General features: G+C 40.0%; 1 protein-coding gene across 6 annotated transcripts; it reads left to right on the forward strand.

The window, feature by feature from the left end:
* Positions 1-27,907, forward strand: CDC42EP3 (CDC42 effector protein 3). 6 transcript variants are annotated; one of them, XM_061365875.1, is made up of 3 exons: positions 6,516-6,705; positions 8,626-8,730; positions 25,768-27,907. In XM_061365875.1, exon 3 carries the CDS (start codon positions 26,067-26,069, stop codon positions 26,832-26,834), a length of 768 nt encoding a protein of 255 aa, XP_061221859.1. In that variant the 5' UTR covers positions 6,516-6,705; positions 8,626-8,730; positions 25,768-26,066; the 3' UTR covers positions 26,835-27,907. The 6 variants fall into 6 exon arrangements, with proteins under 6 accessions (XP_061221862.1, XP_061221860.1, XP_061221857.1 ...); XM_061365878.1 differs by lacking the exons at positions 6,516-6,705; positions 8,626-8,730 and adding an exon at positions 1-19; XM_061365876.1 differs by lacking the exons at positions 6,516-6,705; positions 8,626-8,730 and adding an exon at positions 331-563.
* Positions 27,908-27,991: the final 84 nt, after the last annotated feature.

Genomic DNA, 27,991 nt, shown 5'->3' on the forward strand with positions numbered 1-27,991 from the left:
CGACCGGGGTGTCGAAGAGGTGAAAGGCGAGAGGGCTTGTGTGAAGAACCGTCAGCTTTTAAGCACCTCTCCGAGCTGGCCGTGGTAGGTAGAAGGGGGGGACGATTGCCCACCCGAGGGCTTCCAAGGAACCCTGCTGGGGTGGGTAAGTAATGGGCTCCAAACAAAAAAAGGGAAAGGAAAGGAAAGCCCCTTATTGTTACTGCGGCTGCTCCTCGCCTCCCGGGCGGCGCTCCGCGGTGCCAGGATTTCCCTGCAGCCGCCTCCCCGCCCGCAGCCCCGCCGCCGGCAGCGCCGCCTCCCCGCGGCTCCCGCTCACAGCCCCCGGCACACGGGGCGCTGCCGCGCACTGACAGGCTCTCGCAGGTGCCGCGCTCTACCCGGGGACGCGGAGGGGCGGCCCCGCTGCCCTCCCGGCTTCGCACTGGCGGAGGGAGGCAGCAAGGGAAGGAGGTTGGGAAGGAGGAGCGGTGGGGAGCAGTCAGCAGCGCCGTAAGTCAGAGAGCGGCGTGTACGCGGAGCGGGGCAGGCTGGCTGCGCGGCCGCGGCCCGGCGAGAAGCCGGTACGGCCAGTCTTCCCCTGCGGAGCGGCAGCGGGGTCGCACCGTCTCCGCGCAGGGGACAAGGAGGAGGCTGGCAGGGAGAGAGGCGTTTCAGGGTGTCCAAGGAGAGTATCCCTTAATTCTCGTGTTTGGCTCCTTGGGGGGTGTTATGCCGGAGCCGCATTGCTAAGACTGTGTCAGGGTGTTTCTACATCGCTGAAATTCCGAGCTGAAATTCTCCCCTATAATCGGTTTAATTTTTTTCCCCAGTATTATTCTGACATAGCATCGTCTTGGAGGCGTGCTTACAACGCCCCGAAACAGCACAGGCACGGGTTTTTTGTGCGGGATGTCCCCTTTCGCTGACCCTTTCTGCGTGGGGTTGGATATAACCGTGTGGCGGGGCTGGGGCAAGCCCGCGGCGGGGAGAGTCAGGGCCCCGATGTGATGCTGGTGGTGGAACAAAGAGTTCAAGTCGGGAAGTGAAGTAAGAATTGATATGGATGGGGTTGCTGATGGAGAAACTCGGGCGGTACTGTAATAAGGGACTTGATTCAGCTGAAATTGCAGACACCGAAATAGAGGAAGTAATTAATTTAGGACTTGCGTCATTGGAGATTGTTGTTATGTTTTAAAAATAGGAAGAGAGCTTATTATGAAGTGTTTAATGTAACAAATATGATCCTGATCTCTTACTATCCCTTAAAAAAAAAATCGGGGGGGGGGGGGGAGGGCGAGGGAAGGAGAGCTCCTGGGAGTGAAATTACTCAGGCATCGATCATTATTTCTAGCTTCATGTACGTTGTAAGTGTATAACATTGTCCAGCGAAGTGTAGGGATTAAAATTCGGAGGGTTGAAGGTATAAAAATCTAAAGCTGAACAATTCTGAAGATGTACAGCACCAGAAATCTTGCAATCCATGTGCCGTGGCTCAGATGTTTAGAGGAATGACAGAGATACCAAAAAAGGCATCATGATACTCTGCGTAATTCCAGGAGCAGAATTTTCTCCTTCCCGACAGAAAAGGAAAGTGCATTTCTGGCAGAAAGAAGTGACAGATGTGGCATCTCAGCAGCTGGCTAAACATAAAAGCATGTATCAGCAGGTGATTACTGGTGCAAGGATTTATTTTTAAAATGCCTTGCACTGAAAAGGGTCCAGCCTTTTTTAGCATTAGCATTAAGATTTACTTTAGCTCTATGGCATGTTAAGAATAGCCTTTCAGCAGAGGCTTTCAGAAACGTAAGTGAAAGCTTCTATGGTCAAGGCACTCCTTGCTTTGAACGTTTGCTTTTTATTACAGCATGCAGAGGAGAGGAGCTGAGCAGGTTTTTTTGGTAGGATAGTACTGAAAGGAATTATTTTTCCTGGCCTCAGCATTAGCCGATGGGATCTGGGAAGGAAACAATGGAGCCTATCTCCTCCTTAGATTGAAGATAATCACAGTTACTGTTCTCTCAGGAGCACCTTGTGCATCCACAGAAGTGAAATCAGGCTGCAGAAACTACCTCGGTGGTTCTGCCTCTCTTCTGTGTTCTGGAGAGCCAGCCAGGACCATCAGGAGGTGGCCTGGGTGCATTTTGGAAAGGAAAGAGATGGATATTGCCTAAGAGGCAGCCCAGAGGCACACTTTCCCTGCAGCAGCGTGGCTCTGCACCATCCCATTTGCTGTGGCTACATGTCACATTGACTTCAAAGAGACATCTAAATCTGTTTCAAACCACTTATATCAGCTTTCCTGTAACCAAAGAAAGCCACGGTTCATGGCAAAACATGTTTTGCTCTCAGCTTTTTGTAATTAGGTATGCCGCTTTGGTTTATAGTCTTCTAAGTTCCATGACTTCTTATAGAAGAAATTCTGGTTCTTTGCCCAGGTCTTGAGAAATAGTTCAGGGTAGGAGGGAATTGGCATTTAAAAACGAATTTCCCTCTCCATGCAGAATTTGCTATCAAATTCATCACTTCTTGCCAGTGAGGCTGTGGCAAAGGGGCTCAGTGATGCTCTCTGACCAGTTCTTCCTCTTCTTGCTCACCCTCATTGACAGAATTGCTGTGGATCATGTCACCTGGTGCTCATTTTGGCCTTTCATAATGATGTAAAACACTATAGGCTTTCACTTTCCTGCATGATTAAGGCAGAGTAAATATATTTCTCAAGATCTGAACCATACTGGGGAGAACAGGCTGCTTCTCCCTCCCACAGTGGTAAAACTGAACTAATTGAGTGGTCAGTACCTAACAGGCACCATGCTGTAAAGATGTGGTACCCCTATGGGTACAACACAGGGGCAGCAGTCAGCGAAGGTGTACCTCTGGATGGGTGGTTTGTTTGGTTTTTGTGTGATAGCAAAGTGAATTTCCCAAATAAACTCAAGTCTAAACTTAAATGGGGACGTGGGGAGAATTGTATTAAGGTGTTGCATGGAGGGCTGTTTCTCAATGATTTCCTCTCATTGCAAAGCAGACTAGTTGGTAGCCAGTGGAAGCAGCTTAACTGGTGCTAATGGCTGTGTTTGGATAGAGCAGTGAGAGAAGATTTGAAGCACCATTTATATAGGGGAGGGTTTTGTCTGAAGCAGGATGGCAGAATGAGTACAAGCTACAGAGTACAAGCTCAAGTAAAGTTCAGGCTGAAGAAGAGGTCTACTTTTAGTGCCATATTAAATAAGAAAGATATTTTGGATGACAGTCATGAAGGTGGGCATTGCTTATGATATTTTATAATGTACTGTTTATAATGTTATCAATCAAAGTTATTGATCCAGCCTAATGACTGCTGGGGAGTTGAGTAGAACAGGAGCAGCTGGAGCTGACTGACAAGAAGGCTAGGTTCCTCATTGTTTATGGGTTAAATTAAGATGCAGTAAAGCTTCAGAAAACACACTGCCAAGATAAAAATGAGATCACTACAAATAGATGGACTTGGCCAGGGTGGCAAGATATATTTATACCTTTACTTGGGTTTCATTTTCACGGGTCAGGTTTGTCTTACAGTTCTGCCACTAGTTAAGTCCACAAGAGCAAGTTGTTAATTTTTGTACACAACTGTGAGTTCTTATTTCTGAGAGGTTACTGAACTGTTAATCTGTTTTACTGGTTCTTGGTTGTGTTTTGTTTTCTTGAAGGGGGGAGAGAAGCCATTTACAGGCTGAGCATATGTTGGAGTAGCACATTTTAATACCTAAAGCTCTGAAAATGAGTAAGCAATAGTTGAATACTGAAATTGTCTTCATGTCCACTGTAGCTTTTTATGTGAGACCATTTTATTGAAATGTATGTTTAGCAGAAGTAATTTGAAATACTGTTATACTTATCTTTGAAATTATGTAAGTTACGCAATGCTCTTAAAACTTGATGACTAGGATCTCCTGAATGCCGGAGAGCCACATGAAGAGTATCAACCCTCGCTATGCGTGGGACAAGATGCATCTTAACTATGTAAATGTTGTGTTAATGTTGTTTACTTGTGCTGAATAATAGAAGAAGCTCACTGGGACTGATACACTGCTTTGATTTCTGTCATAAAGGTCATCAGGGAACAAGCTAGATAAGAAAATAAATGGGCTGATATAGTGAGTTATTGTGCTGGGGCTCATTCTGAATGAGCTAAGTGAACTTTTCAGTGGTTATGTGTAAACAGCAGCTGACCTTCTGTAGAGATACAAGTGCTGATGACAAGCTGTGGTCACTGAAACTAGGTATGACTTGCTTAGTCAGGTCTGCAGACTTGTTTAGATCTATTTGATAGCTTTTTTTTTTGTTTTAATCATCCATAGAGAACGTTCTAAAAATAAATAGCTGTTCATGTCTTTGCTTTCAAATACCAGATGTTTCAAGCCTGTTTCTCACTGGCTTGCTCTAAAAATTTTGTTTTTTTCTGAATATTCATGTTGTGCCTTAAACAAAGGAAATGGGTGTTAAGGCTTCATTCTGAATGTTTTTTTCATATTAGAATATTAGAAACTACCATGAAAATAGTAACCAAAAGTAAACTGTTAGTCTGGAAAGATAGATTTAGTGGGTTGTTAGTTTTTAGTTGACTTTTAAAAAAGTTTGTACAGTACAACAGTAAATTCAAGCGAACCCAAAAACCTAAATGTTGGCAAAAGCAAGTATCCATAAGTTGGAAAATGCCTGTAGGAAACGGTGAGACATATATAGGTGCATTAGGGTCACATTTTTTCTCATAGCTCTCTTGCCTCAAACAGTGTGTGAGGTAAATGAAGTGAGAAGTAACAAAAAGAGTATCTGAAATCCTGGGCTAAAGCTGAAGATCCTGCTCTGTCGTGATCCTTGTGGTAGCACTGGGCACCACTGTAGTGCAGGTGGTAAAGTGACCAAACAGTGGTTGCACAAGTGATATAATCGTGGTATTTCCTAATTTTGCATTCTTGGACTCTGCAATCTTACTCTTCTGCATATGATATTTCTAATGATGGGCTTCAGAGTTCTCAGTGATGCTCTGCAAGGAAGATCAAAGGTGCTTTTGCTACCACCACAGTCAGCGTCTATGAAACATTTCTCCAAAGAGGTTGTGAAACTAGCTTTCTAGTTGGCAGAGTTCTCTGTCATGATCTTCGCAAGGAGAAACCCTCATACCTGTAAGTGTATGAGTAATAGTGTTTCAAATCTTCAGCAAGAAGCAAACAAGAGGCAGGACGGAGATGGTAGACAAGACTTGAGGCTTAAGTCTTTAGTGAAGAAGACTCTAATGGATCTTGTTGCTTTGATAAACAATTCCTTTGTTTCTCCTATTCCAGTGAAGCTCCCTACTGACATCTCAGAAGATGGTTTTCTCCCACTGTGTGACTGGGTCAGCTCATGTCATAGACAGTTTTTTGTTTGTTTTCTTTTTCTAGTGCTTGAGTAGTGCACTAGTACCAAGTGATGTACAGGAACAAGATGCCAGTGTTGCTGGATATCTTCCCCTCCCTCAGTTTTCTTTCGATTTTTTTATTCCTGTATTTTATTTCTATAATCATTAAGATTCTGACAGCACTAATGGGTTCTTCTCATTAGAAAGCTGTTTAATTTTACCAAAATCAATACTTAAGTAATTTAGAACCTTAAAAAAAAAAAAAAAAAAATCCTTGTGATACCAGAGCAATTTTTGCATGCTCCTCATCATTCCAGAACTTGCAAACTCTAACCTTCTAAATTGATCCTGCAGTCAGAAACAAGTGAAATTCTTCCTTCCTTCTGTGTATATCTCCAGTTCTAGTTAAGTAAAGCCTAAATTGTGTGTCTTTACATACATTATTTCTATGAAGGTTTAAGTATTTTCTAGAAACCTCTAATGTTACCTTATTTTTTGTCTCAGTTAATATGATTCAATGTATACTTTGATTTAGTTTTACTTTAATTCTGTTTGTTCATGAAATTAGTTAAATTAGATCTGAAACTCAGGCAAAGATTAGTCCAAGATGTGGTGGAGCATTAGGTGAGTGTTTTGGTTTGGTTTTTTCCCTCCCCTTTTCTTTTCTTGAGATGCATGCCATAAATATCCTGGCTTTGATGTGACAGACCACCATTAAGGAGCAGCATCTTGTTCAGGCAGTCTTGCCACTGCTTTTAATGATGATTTCTGTTGGGGAATGGTCATCAGTATTACTTTTCATTCTTTTTTTTTTTTTTTTTTTTTTGATTATTTGATAGACTGTCTTTTGAGAAGTAAAGCACAGTTTAGGTTTGGTTAAAGTTTTATCTCTGTAAAATGGCTAAGCCAGTCTTCCTAATGTTCAGATTTGAAATGATAGCTTCATCAAATTTAATTTTACAGGCTCCTTGTCATTTGAAGCATTTATTGGTGCTTTGAGGGTACACATTTCTATAACCACAAAGAATAAAACCCAAAGCATCTCTGATACTAAAAGCTGTGCAGCCGTTGGTGTTTCCCTTTTAAGGATACATGGCTCCTATGCATCTATGTTAGGGATTAACTCAATTTAAGGAAGACATGAGCAGTAAGAGAGCTACTTAGTGAGTGAAAGAGGGGCAAGGGAAGAATAGTGCCATTGATTGTCCTGCATGTCAGATGCAGCTCACATGTTCCTGCTTCAGATTGAAAAGATTACTGCTCTTCGTCAAGTTTAAGCTGGTTCTTTGCTTGCTCATGGCTCTCTAGCAGATGAGCTTGGAAGAGTAACCACAGTTCATAAGAGGGTAAGACGCAGTGTACCCAGGGGTCTTCTCTATTTGGATTTTAAAACCAGATGGGAATATGGAGGTAAAGAATGGAGCAGTGTGTGTCCACATGTAGGCTGAATATATGGCATATGGAATTGTATTTTGCTTCCATCCAAACACTTGCAGTGGAAAAGTGAAATAGAAAGGAGGTGATGCTCACAGCAGTTACAACCCTGTTGCAAAGCTAACAGTATTCCCTGCTTCCAAAGATGCAAAAACTGGAGAACAGTCTTTAATGAGATTTTGTAGTTGGCATTTTGTGTCTGCATAATTCCTAATATATCAGATACCTGGCTTGTGATTAGGGCTTCTGATGCTACAATGATACAAATTTACAGTAACACATTGCACAGTTTGCTTATCTTGCCTAGAAGTAAATTAGAAAATCTAGTCAGTTCGAAGAAAACCCTAAATGAAAAGATTGGATTGTTAATGTTATCATATCTGCTCTAACTTGATCCTTATTAATGATATGCAAAGTAGTTAATGGTACAGAGAAACTGACTGAATAGAAAATCTATTGTTAAGAGCAAGATAATGGACTGGGCAAACCAGTAATTTGTATGGCAGCAGCTCTGTTGGTGTATGCTGCTTCCCCACTTACACGATATGATATTAGTAGGGAGGGAGGCTGTATAGTTCTTCTGGTTTTGTCTTATGCACCCTCAGGCATGATGAATACCCATCTCAGCCTCCAGAGTCTTTTAGATAAGATCTACTAAGGTCAACAGCAAAACCAACAAAGCCATCCATTTTATGGCAGTGGGCTGTACAGCTTTCTTAAAAATACATATTTCTAGTCCCAAAGAAGAAAAGCTACAATAGCAAGAGCGCAAGTAGGTTAGGAATCCGTAGGAGTTCCCAAAGGAATTTGTGAGGGCAAAAATAAAACCTGCCTCTCCAAATGGAAGTGATGAACAATCAAGTAGTTTATGCTGCAGACAGGTTTTAGATTTTTGTGTGAAAATTAATTTCACTTTTAGCTGCAGTAGTTATTTTACGCTGAGATTATAAGGGTGTCTTTGCTTTGGCAGCGGAATATACATTACAAATAAGTTATTTTGTGTCATGGTGTAACAGTTGGATTGCTGGGATATGCGCTGACAGCCATATAGAAGGAAGAGACAGGAGTAGCATCTAATGAAGCAAGTACAGAGAAGTTGTAAATTTTGTGACACTGCCATTGGTAAGAACAGTATATCCTTTGAAATGTAAATCTTTAAATATATTTGTGATCTCTGAAAATACAAATATATAATTTGCATAAACCCAAAGAATCTATAAGAAGCAGGCTTCAATGCCCAAATGAGCGATCTAAACATGATATTAACTTCTGTTGCTAAATTCCAGCTAATTTTCCTTCATCAAGCCTTTTTACGTGTCTTTCTCTCATGGATCCTCGCATCAATCCCTTCTCCCATTGTCCTTCTCCTGGTTCCACTCAACTAGTTCTTATGTAGAGGTTCTCTTCTTCCTTTGGATTTGGGTTGGTGGTTATTCCTGCTGAGTTGTTTGTGAGATAGAGCAATGTGAGCAGGAGGGGTGGTATTTTTAATAGAGAGGGGATTTTGGAAGCCGCTAAGCTACTGAATCTTGCAAAAATAATATAATACCTTCAAATTCTCTGTCCTGGTAATTCAGTGACAGGAAAAGACGCATTCCCAGATCCAAGTTTGAATTTCAGGACTAGCTTTGAAAGTACAACAGTTCCAGAATGTTTTAGCAAGGCTGTGGATTTTGATGGGTGCTGTATGCATAGGAGTAAAGGACATTACATTAGAGCAAGAGAGTAGAAATATGTAATTTTGTTTTGTCTCATTAGAGAAACAGTTTTAACAGCCTCAGTTAAAATTCTCCCACCTCTTTCTAATCCTCCCAATACACAAGCATTTACAGATTGCTGCAGATGAAGGGTAGAAAATGTTGGCTTGAATGGCAGTCTGATGTTTATAAAACTCTGAAAATGAGCTTTAGAACAGAAGCTTCCAAGACATCTGAAGGGTAGGTGGACATGTTAAAAAGGCATTATTTAAGAAATGGTGTGTATTCTCTCAATAATAAACAGTGTGGTATCTGTGGAAGCAGAAGCGGCTGACTGTATATCTGTAAATTGGAGGTCCTTGTATGAAATAGTAATTCTTCAGGTACTCTGATTCAGCATGTGTTTTCAGTCCATTTGGTAAGGTAGCTGTCAGTAGTCACTGGGCTTTCTGAATTTCAAAGTTTGTAGTTCGTGGGTTAATATCCTCAAAGTACAAACGTAGTCCGAAAGTCAAGTTTTACAGCAGTAACAGTGTATAGATGTGGCTTGAAAAGAAATCATAGACTATTGTCAAATTAAAGAACTATCTCAATTTCTTTTAAGTAAAAGTGAATGAAGCCACATATCCTGTTTTTTCAATGTGCTTTTCTTCAAAACCGAGTATCTGAAGTTGGACACTGTATTCTGCTCAGTCATGGATTTCAGATACCCTTGTTAGAAAGTTGTACTTTTAAAATGTTTAGTTTTTATTGTGAATAGGCTAGGCTTCTGTGAAATGTGTGCCCTTCTGCTTGCACAGCATCAGGTAAAAAACAGTTTGTAAAGCTTGCAGATATCAAACTGCTCATGGCAACTTGACAGGGAAGAATTTATTCAGTTTTCCATGCAGGATTTGAAGTACTGTCAAACATAGATACCTACTGTTTTGGGTTTTTTTTTTCCTATTTTGTGCTGAAAGACAAGAACTTTCCAAACACAACAGTTTGATAAAAGCTAGAACAGACCATTGGGAACTTATCTGTGACAAGCTGTAGGCCTTTCTTGAATCCTGCCCAGTTCTGTATTGGTATGATTCCTGGCTCTGCCTGAATTGTTTGAATTGCCCAATGGACAGTTTTTAGATTTTTATTTTTTTTCATATAAATCCAAATAATAGAGAATCCACCGCAAGCCTTGGTAAGTTTTTTCTTCCTGGTACATTTTCTTTCTTTACCTTGCTTTGCCTACCTTCAGTCTAGCAAACATAAGTGATAGGATCGGTCTTACGGTTCTTCTGAAACCTTTTGTTTAGTGGCATCTTCCCAGAATTGTGGCTACCAGGGCTGGACATGGTGGTGGCCAAATACAGAATAACTGGTCCTTCGCTTTCCCTTGTCAGTACCTTCTTATGCAGCAGGGAATTGCAGTAACCCCTTGTGACTACAGCACAAGAGGATGAGGTTCAGCTGTTTCTGAGAACAGTCTTATGTTTTAGAAGTGAGGCCTGTGTGATTTAGTCTCAAATTTTAATCTTGGATGCATTAATTGAGTTTTAATAGTAGCCAGAGTAGCTTGCTGATATGCAGACATCTCCTTATTGTGGTTTAACCTGGCAGGTAGCTAAACACAACACACCCTGTAGGATGGGGGAGAGAATTGAGAAGAAAAGGTAAAATTTTGTGGGTTGAGATAAAGACAGTTTAATAGGAAATGAAGTGAAAATAATAGTGATAAAAGCATTACAACATACAAAACAAGTGATGCACAATGCAATTGCTCACCAGCTGCTGACCAATGTCCAGCCAGTTCTGAGCAGTTGTGCCCAGCCAGCTCTCCCCTTAGTTTATATACTGAGCATGATGTTTTAGGGTATGGAATATAACTTTGGCCAGCTGGGGACAGCTGTCGTGGCTGTGTCTCCTACCAGCTTCTTGTGCCCTCTGTCTTACTCACTGGTGGGGTAGTGTGAAGCTGAAAGGCCTCTGACTTAGGGTAAACCCTGCTTAACAACAACTGAAACATTGGTGCGTTATCCCTATTATTCTCAGCTTAAGTCTAAAATACAGCGCTGTACCAGCTACTAGAAAGAAAACTGACTTTATCCCAGCCAAATCCAGTACACAGATAATCAAGATCACTCTCTTAATTTTTATCTACCTGTTAAATTTCCACTCTTCCCCCTGATTCCCAGTCTTGTAATGTAGGTCATGTTAGGATAATTCTCCAGCTGAAAGTGATGAATTAAAGGCAAAAAGTTTAAAAGCACCCCACTGGCAATACAGGTTAAAAGTCCTTCTGTTGAGCAGAAAGCTCACACAAGTCCTAGAAAGCCCATGGAAAAAAATGCCACAGCTTCCGTTTGTAACATCAGTATAACTTGGGAGTGATGCTGCCTTTTGTCATACAAACAAAGAGAAATATTAAACTGGTATATAAGAAGTCATAATTTATCTATTCTGATATCCCATGACAGGGAAAAAGGAATATTCTTTTGGTTTTGAGTGGATGTACTGGGCAGAAAAGGAGCTGTGTATATTGGGTGCTGTACAAACCTATCCCTCTATTGCAGATGTACCTGTTCTGTTATCATCTGTTTAGCAAAGGAAGAGTCCTGATCCGATTCTCCGTAGTTACAGTGTCCAGTAATTACACTGATTTAACCACTGGAGGGAGGGAGGGAGGGAGGGAGAGAGGGACTATGTGACTCAAAAAGTGACTGACTCAAACAGTTAATCTTGTTTGCTTTTTAACCTACGGGAAAAGTGTCATCAGTAGCTGTCAACTGCTAGGGTGTGTCGATATGTTAATTTTGTTTCATTCTTGCTTGACCAAGGAACAAATGGCTATTTCCAGGCACTTTGTAATTGGCAGCCTTTTAATGGAATGCCCTAAAAGAACATTTCGGTGTCTGGAAAAACATGTAAGGAAAAAATCTGTCTATTTTCCTGCATAAGAAAAATTGCTAGCAAAATGTGTGAAGGGAGTTTCATTATTTGTTAGGCTTGATCAAGTTCTAAAGCAGCACTCCGTTCATCTTACTGGATAGTAAGTCATGGGGAATGCGATGGCCGTATGCAAGGCAGATGAAAGGTCACTCTGGATTTTTCAGGTATTCACAATACTTTTGGTTTTAAAATTGAGATTTCACTTTAAGATGTGATTCTCTTTAAGCCTATGTTGGCACGCTGGGTGAAACTTCCTTGTTTTGGACAGTCTGAAACACTATGGGAGGTGTGAACTTTCTTCAGCAGCAGCTCTAACCTGGTGACTTAACTGTTGTACTGCAAGCTGCTAATGTGTTGTTTGGAGAGTTTTGGTTTACTGATCAGGTGCAAATTTTCTTTCTTTTCATTGTTTTGGGGGCCTTTCTTCCCCTGCTAAATTGCCTCTGCCTTCCCACTTTTGTGCTCTGAAGTGAATTGGATTATGGTCTTTTTCAGGAATGGCAAGAGCTTAACAGCAGTGCCTGTGATGGGATTTTTGTTTAAGAAAATACATACCTTTAATTTGAATTCTAGTAGGGTAACTCGTATTTAGTGTTCTGTGTTCTGAGAGAACAACAATAAAATCCCACTTTCCCCAAGAGATGTGGTTTAACTTAAGAAGCATAAGACTACAGCAGTAAGGGTGTTGATGAACTATTTCTAACATGAGTCTTTGTAGCTGTTGGTGGAAAATTTAATGATTTCCTCCAGTGAGGATTTCTTTGGGCTCCTTCCTTGGAGCCCAAGTACGGTGCTCTGCTGCTTCTGCAGCCAGATGGAGCATACATCTGCTGAACCCAGGTAGCACCCACATATACAGGGAAAGAAGGAATGTCAGTTTGGTAACATCCTTCTGGAAGTTACATGCCTTTTTCTGGGACTGTGTTTAAGAATATTTTGGTTATGATATTTTTATTCCTTTCCATGTGAGCAATATCCAGAGAGTTTGTGCAAGTAGCCTTGTATTGTCCAACCATTTTGTCCTGTCCAGCACTGAAGCAGCAACACTGAGATGTTGATGCCCTCCTCAGATGCAAGTTCCCTCTTAAATTTCTTGAGTGTACTGCCTCTTTGGCCATGTGCTCTTCAGTATTTGTGGAACTAAAGTGTGTTGCTTGCCTGTGTTTCTACAGAGGTTCTCTCTGTTAAAAGAAACATCATGGACTTTCACAAGAGAAGAGAGCACCACACTATTGCATTGTTACAGTATTACATGGGGGATTTCTTTTTTTTCCTGAATATGGTTTGGATCTGCACTCAACAAAGAAAGTGATCTCAGGTTCTGCTTTGCTTGCCCACATGAAGATCAAGAATACCTGGCCACTGAGTTGTGGCTTGGATTCTGACTATCCTTACATTAGTTTTGTTTGCTGCGTTGGTGGTTTGTTTGTGGGTTGGTTTTGTGTGGGTGGTGGAGGTTTTTTGTTGTTGTTTAGTTGGTTTGTTTTTTCATAGTTGTTTTTTTTTGTTGCTGGGGTTTTTTGTTTGGTTTGGGGTGGGGTAGGTGGATATTTGCTAGTGTTTGAGCAGTTTCTTGTCACACTACAGCTGTCTGTCCTGTACCCTGCAACAGGTTACCTTTTCTTACATTTCTGAAGGATGATAAACTGCACTAACAGCACAACACTCTTCCCGTGACTTGAGTTCTGACTCCCTGGAGCTTGCAAGAGCTATTAGAAATTTGATTTAAATAGCCTTCTGTAAAGGCAGAAGTTCATCTTAACTTGCATAATCCTTATTAAAGGATTAAGTAAATAAATGTGCCTTTTACCCAGGAAAACAGGTCCCCGAGTTCTGTTCTTTTATTTTTATGCCTGCATGCCACTGTCTCCCATACCAGAACAATTTGCAGTATGTGGCCAGAGCTTGTTCTTGATCAAGATGGAGGTGCATCCATGCCCAAAGGAATTGCTGCATCTCATTTCTGTGCTGTTACAACTGCATAAATAAGACATGTGATGACCAAGCAGAGTTGTAACAGTCCAGCAGCAAGTGCACAATGCAATGTAAGGCCTTGGTATATGTGTGCTTTGTTTCAGAGCTAGCTTCTCTCAACTCTGAAGTATTTAGTGCAACCTAGATAAAATACAGGGTCAGTATTTTTAGCTGGTGTTGGTTTAGTCAGACCTAAATGTAACTTTTGCCTTGTGAAGGTGGCTGCTGTCTTCAAGTACTCTGTATCACGTGAGGGGCAAAATGTCTGAGATTTCTATGTAATAAGATGAAGCATTACTAAAAAGCCAGGCTGTCGTTAAATTTGGGTTGAATTTGGCTTTCAGACACCTGGAGTAGGTGTCCACAACATCCTGCGGGTGGAGTGCCACTGCTGATCAGTCTTAATTCTATGAACAATGGATTTGGCAATGGATTATACACTTAATGGTCAACTTCAGGAGATCAAAGGGAGAGAGATCCCTTGTCTGAAACAGCATAAGAAGAACAGTGACTGGTGCTGAGGAGCATGTTTAGCAGTTAGTTGGCATTTGTAAAGAGGGAGTGAAAGGGACCTGCAAGTGCACAGGGCTGTGCTGCTGAGATAGGAGGGAGGGAGAAGAGTTGGCTGTGATGACATTTAAAGGTCTTTCCAACCTAAGTCATTCTATTTGTCCTGAGGCCTTCAGAGAGGTGTACAAAGGTGTTGTCATGTGTTACCTAACATCTAGCCTAGTTTCTGTTGAAATGTCTGATTAATTTTGGGGTTTTCCTTAATGTCTATTTTGGAACAAATTAAATGTGACCAACGTCCCAACAAAGATGTGAAATTTGTTTTCTGCTGAATAACTCTTTATACAAATAAACACCAATTTGCCATCATTATATGCACGCTTCACTTGGGCTGCCTGACAGGAATGAATGCTGAGAGAGAAACTGTCTCTTGCAGTGCCTTTCTTATAAGGTCCCAGCCGCTTAGGCCTAGCTCATGCTTTGGTTTGTGTGTGTTTTCTTTTACAGTCTTTCTGGGAAGGCAGTAGTTGTTTTGTAGCAACCTGAGTTTGCCCTGGTCCTCTTCCAAAGGGCCATGTAGCTTGAATTTCTTTAGATACTAACTAGCAGTTGGGTAGTGCCCTCCCTTTCCCAACATATGCCAAGGATTTAGTGTTTTGAGGTGTGCGAGAGGGTTTGTTCAGGTACAAGAACTTGTCATAAGAAGTTGGAGCTTGTTTCTCACAACAAAGGCAAGTTGTTGTTTTGATTGAGTATGGTATTACACCAGTGTATTTGTCAGTGTCAGTATATGCCAAGCTTTAAATACCATACTATGCAATGAATTTGTTTTCTGGTAGTCTGTAATCCTTTCAGGCTAGCTGATGTTAATGAGCGGCAGAATTACTGTGACTGGTTTTCTTTTGATCATGCACAGCCCCAGTCAGGAAATGGGTGAGGAGCATGAGTCATGATTACATTACCCTAATGAGACTGCCTACTAGAAGTTTTCTTTTTGCCGCCAATATGCTCTCCCTTGATGCTGCTTCTGAAAACAGAATGTCCATTTTGGAGGACTTTGAAATATTGACCTTTAAACAGAAGGCTTTATGTTCTCTTACAGTGTCAAGGCAAAGTTCTAAGCAGGAGCTCCTGCACTGTGCAGAGAGAACACGAATGTCTGCAGACTGCTTTTCCAGAAAGCTGCAAAGGACAGGACTTGACTTGCAGTACATTAGGTCTGTTTGGGTTCATTGGATAAAGCGTGTTTCCCTAACCCATTTAATTATTGCCATGTTGTCTGCACATGCAGGCTTGAGATCCAGTCTTCTCTATATACAGATGCTGTCATCTCATAATTTGGCTTAAGCTGTGTCTTAGAGCTGTATTTATCTTTTGAAATATGGCTGCAGTCATGTGAAGATAGGTGCTGAGCACTGGCTGAGGTAAAACCCAAGTGTTGAGAAGGTAGCTTTAGTGGGATTTGAGACAGCAGTATTTCAGACAGTTTAATTAAATACATGGGGTTTAGAGGTTGAAAGATACATCAGCTGCTAATCCATAAACTAGCTTTAGTGCTGAATTACTGCTGTGCCACTGAGTGTTCAGGCAGTACACCTCTGTACAAGTGTCGAGCATATTCTTTCAAATTAAACTGATTAACTGTGCTTGGTTTTAAGGGCAATTTGTGAAATACGACTGTTGGCACAAGAGTGAAGGCACTCTGATGGTACATGATATAGTCCAGAAAAAAGAAGTGTGATCTATTTAGTACAATCAACCCAAGTTAACAGAACCTCTGTCTGGCAGAATGCTCTCAGGAGGAAGTGGGGAGCCCAGCACTGCTGGCCAGGGAGATGCTTCCCTATCAGCTGGGGCATGTTGCAAGTGTTGCTGACATACTGCAGAACAGAGCCAGAATATGGCATGTCTGTCAGTTGTCACTTATTCCTCCAGATTCTTTCTTCTCCTGTAATGGTGCCTTCAAATAGTGGAGTTGTTTTGTTAGGAGTATAGTATAAACCCATAGTGAAGATGTAGTGTCTGTTTATTCACTTTGGTTTCAGATAAGGGAGATAAACCAGTTACTTTAGTTTTATAGACAATCTGCTTTGAATTGCATATAGATAACAAAATTTGTTACCATACTGCATGATTTCATCCCCATTCCTTAAAGAGGGCATGAGTTGGGCCAAAAAAAAAAAAAAAAAAGGAAATTAATTGAAGATTTTTGTAATCCATTGGAGAATTTCCCTTTTTCTGCCTACCCCAACTCCATGCTCATTGATCTCATCTGGATGACCATTCAGTTCTGTGAAGGAGGCAGAACTGCTCTGCTGAGCAGAGGGTTCATATTTTTTTTATTAATATAATAAAACAGATTAGTCCTCTGCAGCTTTCTGTTTTTCCTGTAGCTTTGTACCTCTACCTCGTTGTTAACCTTTGCATATAGAGGGTTCTCTGGCCTTCAGGTTTGCTTTAAAACTAGCTTATCTGGCACTTCAAGATGGTAAATATATATTTCAAGTTAAACACTGAGAATTGAATAATAGGAGAACTATGATTATCATGCCTATGACACTTGTGTGTTTCAAGGAGATGATAAAGAATATCTGACCTGTAGATGAAGGGTATTTGAGAATTGGAGGTGGGGAGTTTAGGGTAGGATGGTTAGGGTCTTTTTATTGTTATTTTTTAAAATTATTATCTTGCAAGATGCTTTCATTTTAGATTGCCGTTTCTCAGGAGCTACCAGTTAAGGACATGTTAAGCTAGGGATCCTTGGAAAAAAAACAGCAATAATAACATCTTAACTGTAGTTTGAAAAACTTAATTTCAAATTGACAGCAGCCTTGGGAACCCTCAGGCTAGTGGAGCTACCAACTCATTTTTGCATCAGAAGTGAATAAAATACGGATGTAATTTGATGGACAGCTTTTCCTTGTGCTAGAGTTGGTTAAGAATTGCCCACCCCTTCTGCCAGAACTCCTTGCTCTAAGTGATGTTTCAGGAGGTGGCTGAGCTATTCAAATTACAAGCTGCACCTGCAAGTAGCAGTCTCACTCCTAGCCTTGTGGTTTTACACTCCTTTCCCAGTTAGTTTTCACCCAGTCCTGTGTGCTGAGCTGGCTTATAAGGGGTCAAGTGTGTGCACACAGTTGGGGGGAAGGAGTGAATGCCTTTTTGACAGCAGTAGTTATATTGGGCTTGAACTCTATTGAATCATTGCCATCAGTCACATTGCAGCTGTTGGTAAGCCTTTACTGTAAACTGAGTCAGAGGGGAGAATTGCTGCTGTGACTGGTTTGCCATGTGGCTTGTAAATCTGCTGGCCCATGGAGGGTACAAGGAACTGCAGTGCAGAACTGGGAACCAGCAGTGAGGAGTGAGGAATCTAGGGTGGAACTTCTTAAACCAGCTTTGGGAGCAGACCTGGGTTGGGGAGCTACACCCTCTGTGTCAAAAGAGAAAGGCATCTATGCTAGCCTGCTCAGAATTACAAAGGGTGTGGATTCATAATCCACTTAAACTGATATGAGTGCTGGCTGACATCAAAAGGGGAATTACTACCTGCCTCAATCCACATCTTCCCAAGTTCTTCCACATGGCGATACCAGCACTTAGGTGAACATGCCTTGAACTTGGTCAGGCAGCTGCTTTGGCTAAAAACTATTCCTTTCTTCTCCTTCAGCAGGTGAGATTTCAACCAGAGCAGTAAGTTACCCAATCTTTTAGGTGGCATATAGGGTCAACCAATAGGTTGGTTTGTTTAGTGCTTTCCTCCACCCCATTTTTTAATGGTTTTCCTTTCACCTAAGAGAATTGATGGGCATGTTTTTAAGCCTCTCCATCTTGTGGCTTACGAGTTTATGGTCCCCAGCTATTTGCTCATCTGGTCTGCTGTCTTTGTAGGAGAAAATGTGTGACACTGCTTCACTGCACAGTCAGTCTGACATAGCATAACCTGACTTTCACTGCTGCATTTGTTACGGTCCCAGACTTTGTACTGACATGTACCTATGTCGAAATCTGCATGGTCTTGCACTTGCCCAGTTTTTAAAAGCCCATGATAAAACTACGCTGTATGGTATTAAATCCGTGTGTATGAATGTACCAGCCAACAAAGCTAAGGAGAAAATAATAAAGAGGAACCTGTTTCAGTCCATGGTGCCAAACAACACAATACTTGAGCTCGTTAAATTCCTGTGTCTGTAGAAGAAAAGAAAACAAAAAGGTTTTTTATTAATCTAGGAAGGATGCTAACTTTTCAAAGCTGAAAGCAAGCTGTGACTGAAACCTGTTGGAAAGTGAAAAAAAAATGCTTGATGAAAGAAATGGGAATTATTTAAGTCATTCTTATGATGAGCAGTCAAAAGCACAACTGCAAAAATAGGCTCTATAAGGCATCTGACTTTATTGCGTCACAGCCAGATTTTTAAAACATTTGTCCTCTGCAGTGTCAAGAAAACATGTATTAAAAACATTTAGAATCTCAGAGTCAAAAGAAGTTGGCATCAGAGAGGGTTGTAGTTCTGTTGAAATAATGCAGAGATCATTGTACACAGCATGGGGCTTCACAGTATTTTTATGAGCAATCTGCAAATAAGTGTAAAATTGCTGTGGTACAATTTGCAGGTGGTAGAGATTGGCAAGGAAGTATATTGATGAAGAAGATGAAGAACTGTCAACTGATTTATTGATTGACAGCTTGAGCACATTCAAGTAAAATGTTTCTCTTTCTGAAGTAGTATGGCCTTGCTTTTTATCCTAAAGAATATAAAAATATGAATCCAGCTTATTTGCTGGAGAATGATAGCTTGAATTATTATTTTTTTCCTGCCATATAAGCAATAGAGTCTTACTGGCCAAGCAGTGTAATACAAGCACCAGCTGTGCTGGCAAAATTTATTGATTAAATGAATATACATATATATTCATCCTGAAAAATAGAATGGGGATGCCCACTCTGAACCAAGAAATGGCAGTGATAACAAATTTCTCATATATAGTCTATTCTGCTTGGAGAACTTCTTTTTGTTATACCTGCACAGGAACTCTTAAATGGTTTGCAATATAATGCTACCCTGTAAATTCAGGAAAATTCCTGTTGTAAGATGGGAAGGGTAACAGCAGAAATATGACCCTGTTTATAAACAAGGCAGCAATGATGGGAAGAAGTGATTTTTATCTTTGTATATGGTGTTACGGAGAATGATACTGAAATATTGTCACTAAGTCTGATCTTCTCTGAAAAGGGTGTTGGAAAACTGGAGAGGGTTCAAAGGAGGTAGGTGTATTTGAAGGCTTAAAATTACTCCCCCACCATCACCACATGAGGAATTCCCCCTCTTCACTTCATTCGAAAAGGATGACTGAGAAACATCTTGGTTGGTTTTCAAGTACCTTTAACAGGGATAAAGGTTATTGGTTGATGAAGGGCTTTTGTAATCTTAGTCTCATACTGAACAAAATAATAGCTGGAGACTGGGGCCAATTGCTCAGACAGCAGGTAACTTCAGCAGCTCCTTCCTGCTGTGCTTTAAACAGCTGTTTGAAGGATACAATGAAATGTGAAAATTAATCTTTTTTTTGTTGTTGATTTTCCAAACCTGGTTGGCATTGCTTTATTTCTTAGAAGCTACAACAAAAACTCTTAAATATGTGAAACACCTCAGTCATTTCAATATAATGCACAAGTACTTTAGTGGCTTAAAGTTGAAAGTGTTCCCTGGTTAATATGACTTACTCTGGCTTGATCCATTTGAAAGGGTACTATGCAGGGAAAGATGGCAAGACTTAAAGGGTCAATGGTTAAAAATCATTCTGGGAACTTGTTTTTTTCTTTATTTGTGAACTTAGATATGGGGGGTGAGGTATGGGTGGGTGAATAGGAGGGTGCTGGAGAAATGGAAGATACCTGGAGAGAAAGACACTCTAAGCAGCTTGTACCTGTCTGTGCTTACACTTACTGACACAGCTAGTGCACTATTTATCTTTGAGAAAAAACATTTATACCAAGGGAGATGAAAATGTAAGCTTTCTTATGTTTTCTCTTGCAAAAATGATTGATAATGAATTAATTCCTATGCTTAAAAAAAATCAATTTCTCACTACCTACTATATAGCTGAAGTTTTACAAGCCTTCCTTGTAATTCATCAATATATCTGTATTACAGAGCATATTCACTTTTCCCTACCCTTGAGCAGACAATTGTTTCAAGAATTCAAGCTGCTTCAAGTAGTACCTTGGAGTATTCAGCCACTATTAATGTGGAAAGACAGATCAGGTGGAATTCTGCAAGGCTATTTTCCATCTGTTAGTACACAATATTTTTATGAATGATTCGCATGTATGCTTTTTACATCCACAGATGATGCTAAACCTGTATGATGTAGAGGCCAAGATTAAAATTCCAAGCAATCCCTGATCATCTGAAGTCTTTGAAATTAATAGAATGCAGTGCAGTGAGTATAGAGACTTTGCTACAGGGGCCTAGTCAAGATCAAGATGTAGAATAACTGGCTAGACAGCAGTTCCTCACTAAAGGAGCTAGGTTTTTAGTGGACCACATCTAAACAAAGCCAGCATTGTTGTGATGCTGTTAAAGTGCAGACACTATTAAGAGTTAAATTGATATCTCCACTTGAATATGGTTTTTGCTTTTGGGTGTGTTTAAATAAAGATTTGAGTTGAGGTGAGGAAGACCAGAAAAGGAGTTGGGGGAAGCTGTCTCAGCTCCAGAAAACACTACCTGTGTTGAAATATTTGTGTTGTTTAATCTGAAGAAGAAAAGGCTGAAAGGAAATACAGAATGTGTAAGATAATGTATGTATTCATCAAGGCCCAGATTGGAGCAGAGGAGACTTCAGGTGCATTTATTCTGATGACTAGCCTCTGTGGAGTAAATTAATGTGTGCAGTCTGCACCCGTAGGGGAATTTTAAGGGGAAGGTGGACTAACATCTTCCATTACTAGCAGAATACATCTAGATCTTTGCAGGGTGATGGAGAAATTAATGAACTGCATCATAGGGTCCACTCCTGACCTGTGTTTCTGCAGCAGTGGGAAGGACTGGGAATTTTTTTTTTTCCCTTCACTTTCTAAAAGGTGTATGTGACAGTGGTATAAAAGAGGTTAGATTTGATCTATGAAAGTAGGTTGACTGCAGTGTAAGAAAACTAATTGAACTGAAGTGCGATTAGCCTGATTGTTTTTATAAAGTAATTAAATCTGTAGCTTTAATCAGAAAGGTGCAAATTCTTTGATGAAGGGAGAAACAAAGGGGTGAGGACTTCTAATCTGATCAGGGAAGTTGACATTAATACAGATGAATTCAAAGGCTGGTCCTCTTATAAACAAGGTAAATTTAGATGAGCAATCTGGAGAAGTGTTACCACCTGATTTGGTTAAAACTACTCAGAAGGTGGTGGCTGTGTAAGCAGAGGCTTGCTGATGGCCTGGTCTAGAAGCAGGTAAACTTGTGGCCTCATTTTCAGAGGCTGCCAGTTGATACAGGCACCTAAGCCCACAGGAACATGAGAGGTAAGCTGTATGGTGTATCATCTGCTGCTTTTCATGTACCTGAAGACTTGGTTATACTGGGAATTTGTTTTACCAGCATTCAGGAATTGTGATGGCATGAGTTCAGGCCTCTGTTACAAAAACAATGGGAATGTGGTTTACACTGCTGCTGTTTCAGGCATAATGAAAGTAACAGCATTGACAAAGATGTTCTCAATAGTTTGATTGTGCTGATGAAAGCTACTGGTAGCTGATACGTAAAATGAACCCCTAAAGCCTAATTCTATGCTTGCAGGTATTTCATTGCGTAAAAAAGTTGCAGCAGCCTATTGCATAGTTTGTCTTTTGCTGTGTTAACTGTATTCTCATTTGGATATTTAAATGTGCAGACTGTTTTCTCCTAGTGAATTGTTCCAAAAGCTAATTCCATGTTATTTTTAACGATGCTTTAGAAATGGATTTCTCTGAAGTTCACATGCTTCTAGCCAGTGATGTGTGAAGCAGAGCCTTTGCAAGGGATTGTCCAGTAGAAAGCCCATGGACTTTCCACAGCATATGCTTGCTTCTGGTTCTGTCTTTTGGAAACAGACTTTCCTTTTGTTTCTTTGCCTAGGACACACGTAGGGATGCAGGTCTCTTTGGGATTTGAGCACAAATTAAATTTTACACCTTGACCCTTTTTTGTCTTTGTAAGCTCAGTTGTTGGGATATTTGCTGGTAGTCTGTCCTTTTAAAACAGACTGTGTATACTAAGGCATCCATGGAAAACTTTGAGCTGTGTGAAAGGTGATGATTGCTGAGTGGACAGAAGGTCCACAAGATGGGTTGAGAAATGCCTCTGAAAATATTAGTCTTTGTTACCAAGCAAAACACTTATATATGAGGGTGTGAAGTGATAGGAATGAAAATGAACAAGTGTTACAACAACTGAATTTTCACTGGGCTGAAGTTTCTCTGGCTTGGCTCAGGCTTGGATCTTGTAAGAAGAACATCTCTTCAACTGGAATAAGAATCCTTTCGTGTTGTTTTTCCTCTTGAAGTCTTCTACTCAGGCTGGCAGGCTAGGACTGTGGAATGTTAGTTCTATGTTTGGCTTTCTGATGTTTTCTCATTTAGCCTGCCAGTTTGGCTATGCATTTAGTGAGTTGAAATTAGTCAAAACAGACCTTTTTAGCAGCAAGATCAGAAAAAGGTCTCATTTTAAGACAAGGTGAGCTTTAATGTGTGGCCTGGTATCAGGATTTGAGTATGTTCTGTCCATTCTCTTAGCCAAATGTGTACTGGCGATTTCACTAAATCTCCCTGAATTCAGGGAGTGTGCAAGGTTTTTGTGAAAGTTTTGTGGATTAAATTTTTAGCTTTTCAGGAGTTGATCTGGAGGCTTAGTCTCATTAAGCCTTTCTTCATTTGCCAAAGTTGGATTTATTCTTTTTTTTTCTTCTTACTAAAAGAGCTTTTTTAAACCCCCATGTTACCTACTGCTATAGGTTCTTCCTTGATTGTAAATAAAACATGAGTAACAACACTATTTTAGGCTAAGTGAGTATTTCCAGACTTGTGATACATTTCAGCTGCTCAAAAGTAGCTTAAAATCTGTACTCTTTTGGGCAGTAGTTGACAAGGAGGATAGGTATGCAGAAATGAAGTATAGTTCCTCTGAAGCCTATATTATGCTGTACCTGGAAAACCTACTGATTGAGTAGGGTACCCTTATATTTTATTTACAAGGTGTAATTTGCAGATTCTCAGTAGATTGGCTGGTGAAATCTGCAGCAAGGGTAACCTTTGTTTTCAGCAGAGAAAACCATGTTTGCAGTAAGCAAAAAGTAATTGTGAAAGTTCTCTTCACATGTAAAGCCTCTTGCGCTTGCCAAATGGAAAGCAAGGGCTTCCAATCACAAGGGACTGCTGTACAGGGAAGGATTATAGTTCTTGACGTCGGAGTCTGTCTTGCAGCATCCTCTGAAGTAGTGTGGTTTTACAGTGCCCCTTACTGGGGCTATCTCATAGTGCAAGACTAAAGGAGGTCTGGATGCCCTGAAGCTTGCTCTGTTTGGGGTTTTTGCATTCTTCTCACACCCTGAGCTTTGAGTTAAATACGGTGCTCTTCTTATTTATTGAACCGTATTATTTCTAATAAATGTTAATTTACACTTTATTTTAATGTTTTTTGATGTTCAGATGCTTCATTATGTCCTCCAGGTTTCTTTGAAATCTCCTTGTGGAGTTTGGTGATAATGAATTTTGATACATAACCAAACTGGTGGAAGCTACAAAAGCCTTGAATAAACTAGGATTTTTCTTCTGTTTTTAAACTAGTGACCAACAAGCATGAGTTTAGACCACACTGACACTACATTGCCATTAATTAGAGATTAAAAGATCTGAAAGAATGAGGAATTAGAAATGGAGGGAATTCAGCTTTATTCCTAGGAAGCAGGTAGAACTGAGATTACCAGATAAAAAAACAACCTCATGGTTCAGCTTTGTTTGTTAAGAGTAGCTCTCTCTAGAGTTGAGGATACTTTGTTTAGCTGAATGGTATCTTGCATAGAATGATAGGGAGAAAAAAACAATGCAATTGATTTCTCAGCTTAAAACTGAAAGGTAACTGAGTTTACTAATTAATTATGTTCCTATGGCATGTGGCACAAGGAGAGATCTTACTTATGACTGACTTTTGTATTTTACGGTACTGAGGTGGAGTGAAGTTGGTTGAGTTTTGGTATGTGATGTGAATCTCCTAGTATTCCGTAGATCCTAACGGATTGCTATTTTGATGTGTATTTTAAAGTGCTTTTTACTGATTGATGCAGTCAACTGTTTTCAAAATTGAGCTTAAAAGTATACAATGTTCTCCTAACTTCTTGAATGTGAAGCTTATTTTGTACGATAGCTTTTGTCTCTTTATATCTGTTGTATTTTTGCTAGAAGGGCTTATCAATGATATCAGAAGTGCACTGGATATCTGACGGGAGTCAAAAAAACCCCAAATACTTAACCTGGTTAGATTGCCAGCTCCCCTCGTGATGCACAGTTAAGTACCCTACTGCAGGAACTAATTACTCAGGTTAAAGGATTTGTGAAAATGCTTAAATGCTTCTTGACATTCTGGCTGTATGGCCATACAGTACAAATTGTTAAAACCGGTCACTCTTCTGGGCTTAATTTCATGAAGGAAAGTATCTGCTGGGACATGGATAAAAGTCAGCAAAAGTAGCCCTTGTTTTAGAAAGTTTCTCTTCACTTAGTGCATACAGCTGTCTTTCTTGTGCAAAAACTGCAAGCTCCTTTACAGAGTGAGGATGGCAATGAACAGTGTGAAAGATTTGCGGCTGAGTATTCGGATGAGGAGGAGTGACTTGTAATGCTCTAGTAGTCCGTGGACTTCATAGGGGAAATTACAACAATGTCCAGGAGAAAAAAGCATTTATTCCAAGATTGCTCAAAACTCAGGAACTGGTACTGTAAGGAAGAAATACACCATTAAAGCATTAATGAAGAGTGTTTTTCAGTAACTTGTTGACCCAGTAGCCTGTTAGCCCCCGTGGACTGCTGTATCAGGCTTTTCAGAGACCATGTTCTAATAAGACTATTTGGTTTGCAAACCAAATAGTTTTGTTTTGTTCAGTTGCACAGAGCAAGTCTGAGTCACCATAGCCTTGTAGCCTACATAATTCATGAGCTAGTCTGTAACTAATTGCTATGAATAGTTCTTGTAGTCTAAAGATTGTAGTCACAAGAATCAGCTTCTTCTAAGACACCTACATTTGGATGTTTCTAACTAGACGTAAAGACCTGGACTAGCATTTTTTCAAGTACCTAAGACTCTCCTTCTAAATGTGCATAATTATCAGAAATATTATTTGTTACCATTTGTGAGAGTTACAGCACTAAATGGAGGTATCTGAAGTTCTCTAATTCATGATGGTCTGCTCTGTTTCCAAAGCTGTTTCCAGAATGTCTTTATCAGTCTTCCTGAGTCTGCCAAAAGCCTAATTTTATTGAATGTTATACATATGTTTCTGCATGTGCTCTCTTAAGGTCAGCATTTTGACTGCTAGAATAAGGAGAAGAAAGATTTGAGGTAGTGATGTTTATCAAATGAATTGTGCTCAGCAACCACGTCTCAGAAACTCTGACTTCAAAACCAGCTATGAAGTCAGAGAAAGATTAGGTAGCTCTTGTTAATCTAAACTCTTTTATCGTGCCTAATAAGGGGAAGCAACATTATAAAGGTAATCTGCAGGCTGGAACTGTTACCACCATTACCAAATATTACTTTTTTTTTTTTTTTTTCATAAAAATGAGACTGAATGAAACATGAAAAATAAATGAATGATAACTTGATTTTGTATCCCATGCAGGTTTTGGAAGTTCTGGAAGTAGCAGGGCATTTGATTGCTAGCTGACCTGAAAGTTGTGCTCTCCATTGAGACATCTGCTCTGAGAGATACCCCATACTTCACATGCCCCACAGTTCTTTACCATGAAAGCAAGGAGCTTCATATGCACGAGTGGTTCAAGACAATGATGTAATGTTGATAATGATGAAGGTCTTCCAAGAATAACTGACTTTGTAAGAAGCTTCTCCATTCCCTCTCCTTCATTTTTTTTGTTTTTTTTTTTTTTTTAATAACTTCCTCTCACAGAAGCTACAAGCAAGATGCCAGCCAAGACCCCCATCTACTTGAAAGCTGCTAACAATAAGAAAGGGAAGAAATTCAAATTAAGGGATATCTTATCTCCTGATATGATCAGTCCACCACTTGGAGATTTTCGTCATACCATACACATTGGAAAAGAGGGACAACATGATGTTTTTGGAGACATCTCCTTTTTGCAGGGCAAGTATGAGCTATTGCCTGGAAATGAAGGAGAAACCAGACTTAGCCAGTCTGGTGGCCACAATGAATTCTTAAGGGCAAACAGCACTTCTGAATCCATGTTTACAGAAACTCCATCACCAGTGCTCAAAAATGCTATTTCCCTTCCTGCCATTGGGGGTTCCCAAGCCCTTACGTTGCCTTTATTGTCACCAGTGACATTTAATTCAAAGCAAGAATCCATCAGGTCATCAAGAAATCCTAGGCTTAGTTGTGAGCCAGTAATAGAAGAAAAATTGCAGGAGAAAAGCAAACAGATGGAGGATGGAGAAACATACAAAAGTGACATATGGGAGCAAAACGATGGTTCTTCGCATTTTACTAATGGTAGAGACAGTCACTCATCCAGCTGTTCTGAACGATGCACTGATTGGCAAACAGTTGATTTATTTGATGACAGCCAACTTTCATGTGAACTAACCAAGACAAAGACTAAGTCAGAAGAGTCCCTTTCAGATCTTGCAGGCTCTCTTCTCTCATTACAACTTGACTTGGGACCTTCACTTTTGGATGAGGTCCTCAATGTAATGGACAAAAATAAATCTTAGAACTGGTACTCTCTTGCTTCTTTACAAGTGATTCACTTAAACAAAACCAACCAAACGAAAAACATAGTTCAAAAGTAGACACTTAAAAAATCAGCTGTATTTGCAGTTGTTTGACAGATTTTCTAAAAATATTCTTAAAATACTATTTTTTTACCTATTATTTTTCATGATTTTTATTACACTAAATTCTCTTAGCAGGAAGGTAAATTTTAATAACGATTTTCAGCAAATGTAAAATGTTTTTAAGTACCAGTATTAATTATCAGAAACTTAAGAAACAGAGTTTGAGGATGATACTGATCATGACATTTGGTTAGTTCACTTCTACGGGCTTCTGAATAAATGGGACTCTCTTAATTGTCAGAAAGGAGACTGATATTCATTATTCACTTTATAAATTATTACGACATCATTTTACATGTAGGCCTCTTTCTAGAACCTTGTATTTGAGGGTTTGATAGTGTTTTTCTTCATTTTCCATAGTAACATTTCTGTTATACCTTCACTGTAGCTATTCTCTTGGTGTTATACTACTGCTCTCTATTCAGATGTGAGCAATTTGAAGGCTTTTTCAGCTTGAACACCTGGTCCAGAGTCTCAGCTGCTTAAATGAGTATGCACAAATTTACACAAGTTGAGGCTTGGGCCTGACATTGTATATGAAATATGTTGTAAACAGGTGACACATGCAACATGATATGGTTAAATTATTTTGAAAGTTGGAATATATTTTCTGTGTGCATATTGGCTTTATACTGCAGAGCCTACACATACAGTATCTCATCAAAATAGTTGCTTGGCATTATTGGTGCTCTTATGAAAATTGTATATTTGTGTGTTTGGAAAGAAGTATGTATTGATACTCCTTGCTTTTTTTTTCTTCATTTATTGCCACAACATGCTTAAACTTGCAACCGATAATTTTGTTTTCTGAAGAAGGCACTGGTTATTCACAATGCTTGTGATGTGTGCTGCGACAGCCAATGTTTTGGGAAATGTGGACCCTTTAATGCAGTATCTACATGGATTGCATAGATATTTTGTGCAATACAATAAAAACCCCTTTAAATTGCTGTGTCTTTGTGATTTAGTACATAGCCTTGCCAAAACACAAAGTCTTTTTTTCTGCTGTAATGAAACAGACTGCAGCACAGTTG

Source organism: Neopsephotus bourkii, unplaced genomic scaffold (assembly GCF_033783945.1).
Source record: "Neopsephotus bourkii isolate Nb327-2 ecotype Australia unplaced genomic scaffold, CSIRO-AGI_Nbou_v1 NB_1292, whole genome shotgun sequence".
In the NCBI taxonomy this organism is placed as follows: Eukaryota; Metazoa; Chordata; class Aves; order Psittaciformes; family Psittacidae; genus Neopsephotus; species Neopsephotus bourkii.

Coding starts and splice junctions, on each gene's coding strand:
- CDC42EP3 (XM_061365878.1), top strand. CDS start 26,067: ATGCCAGCCAAGACCCCCATCTACTTGAAAGCTGCTAACAATAAGAAA.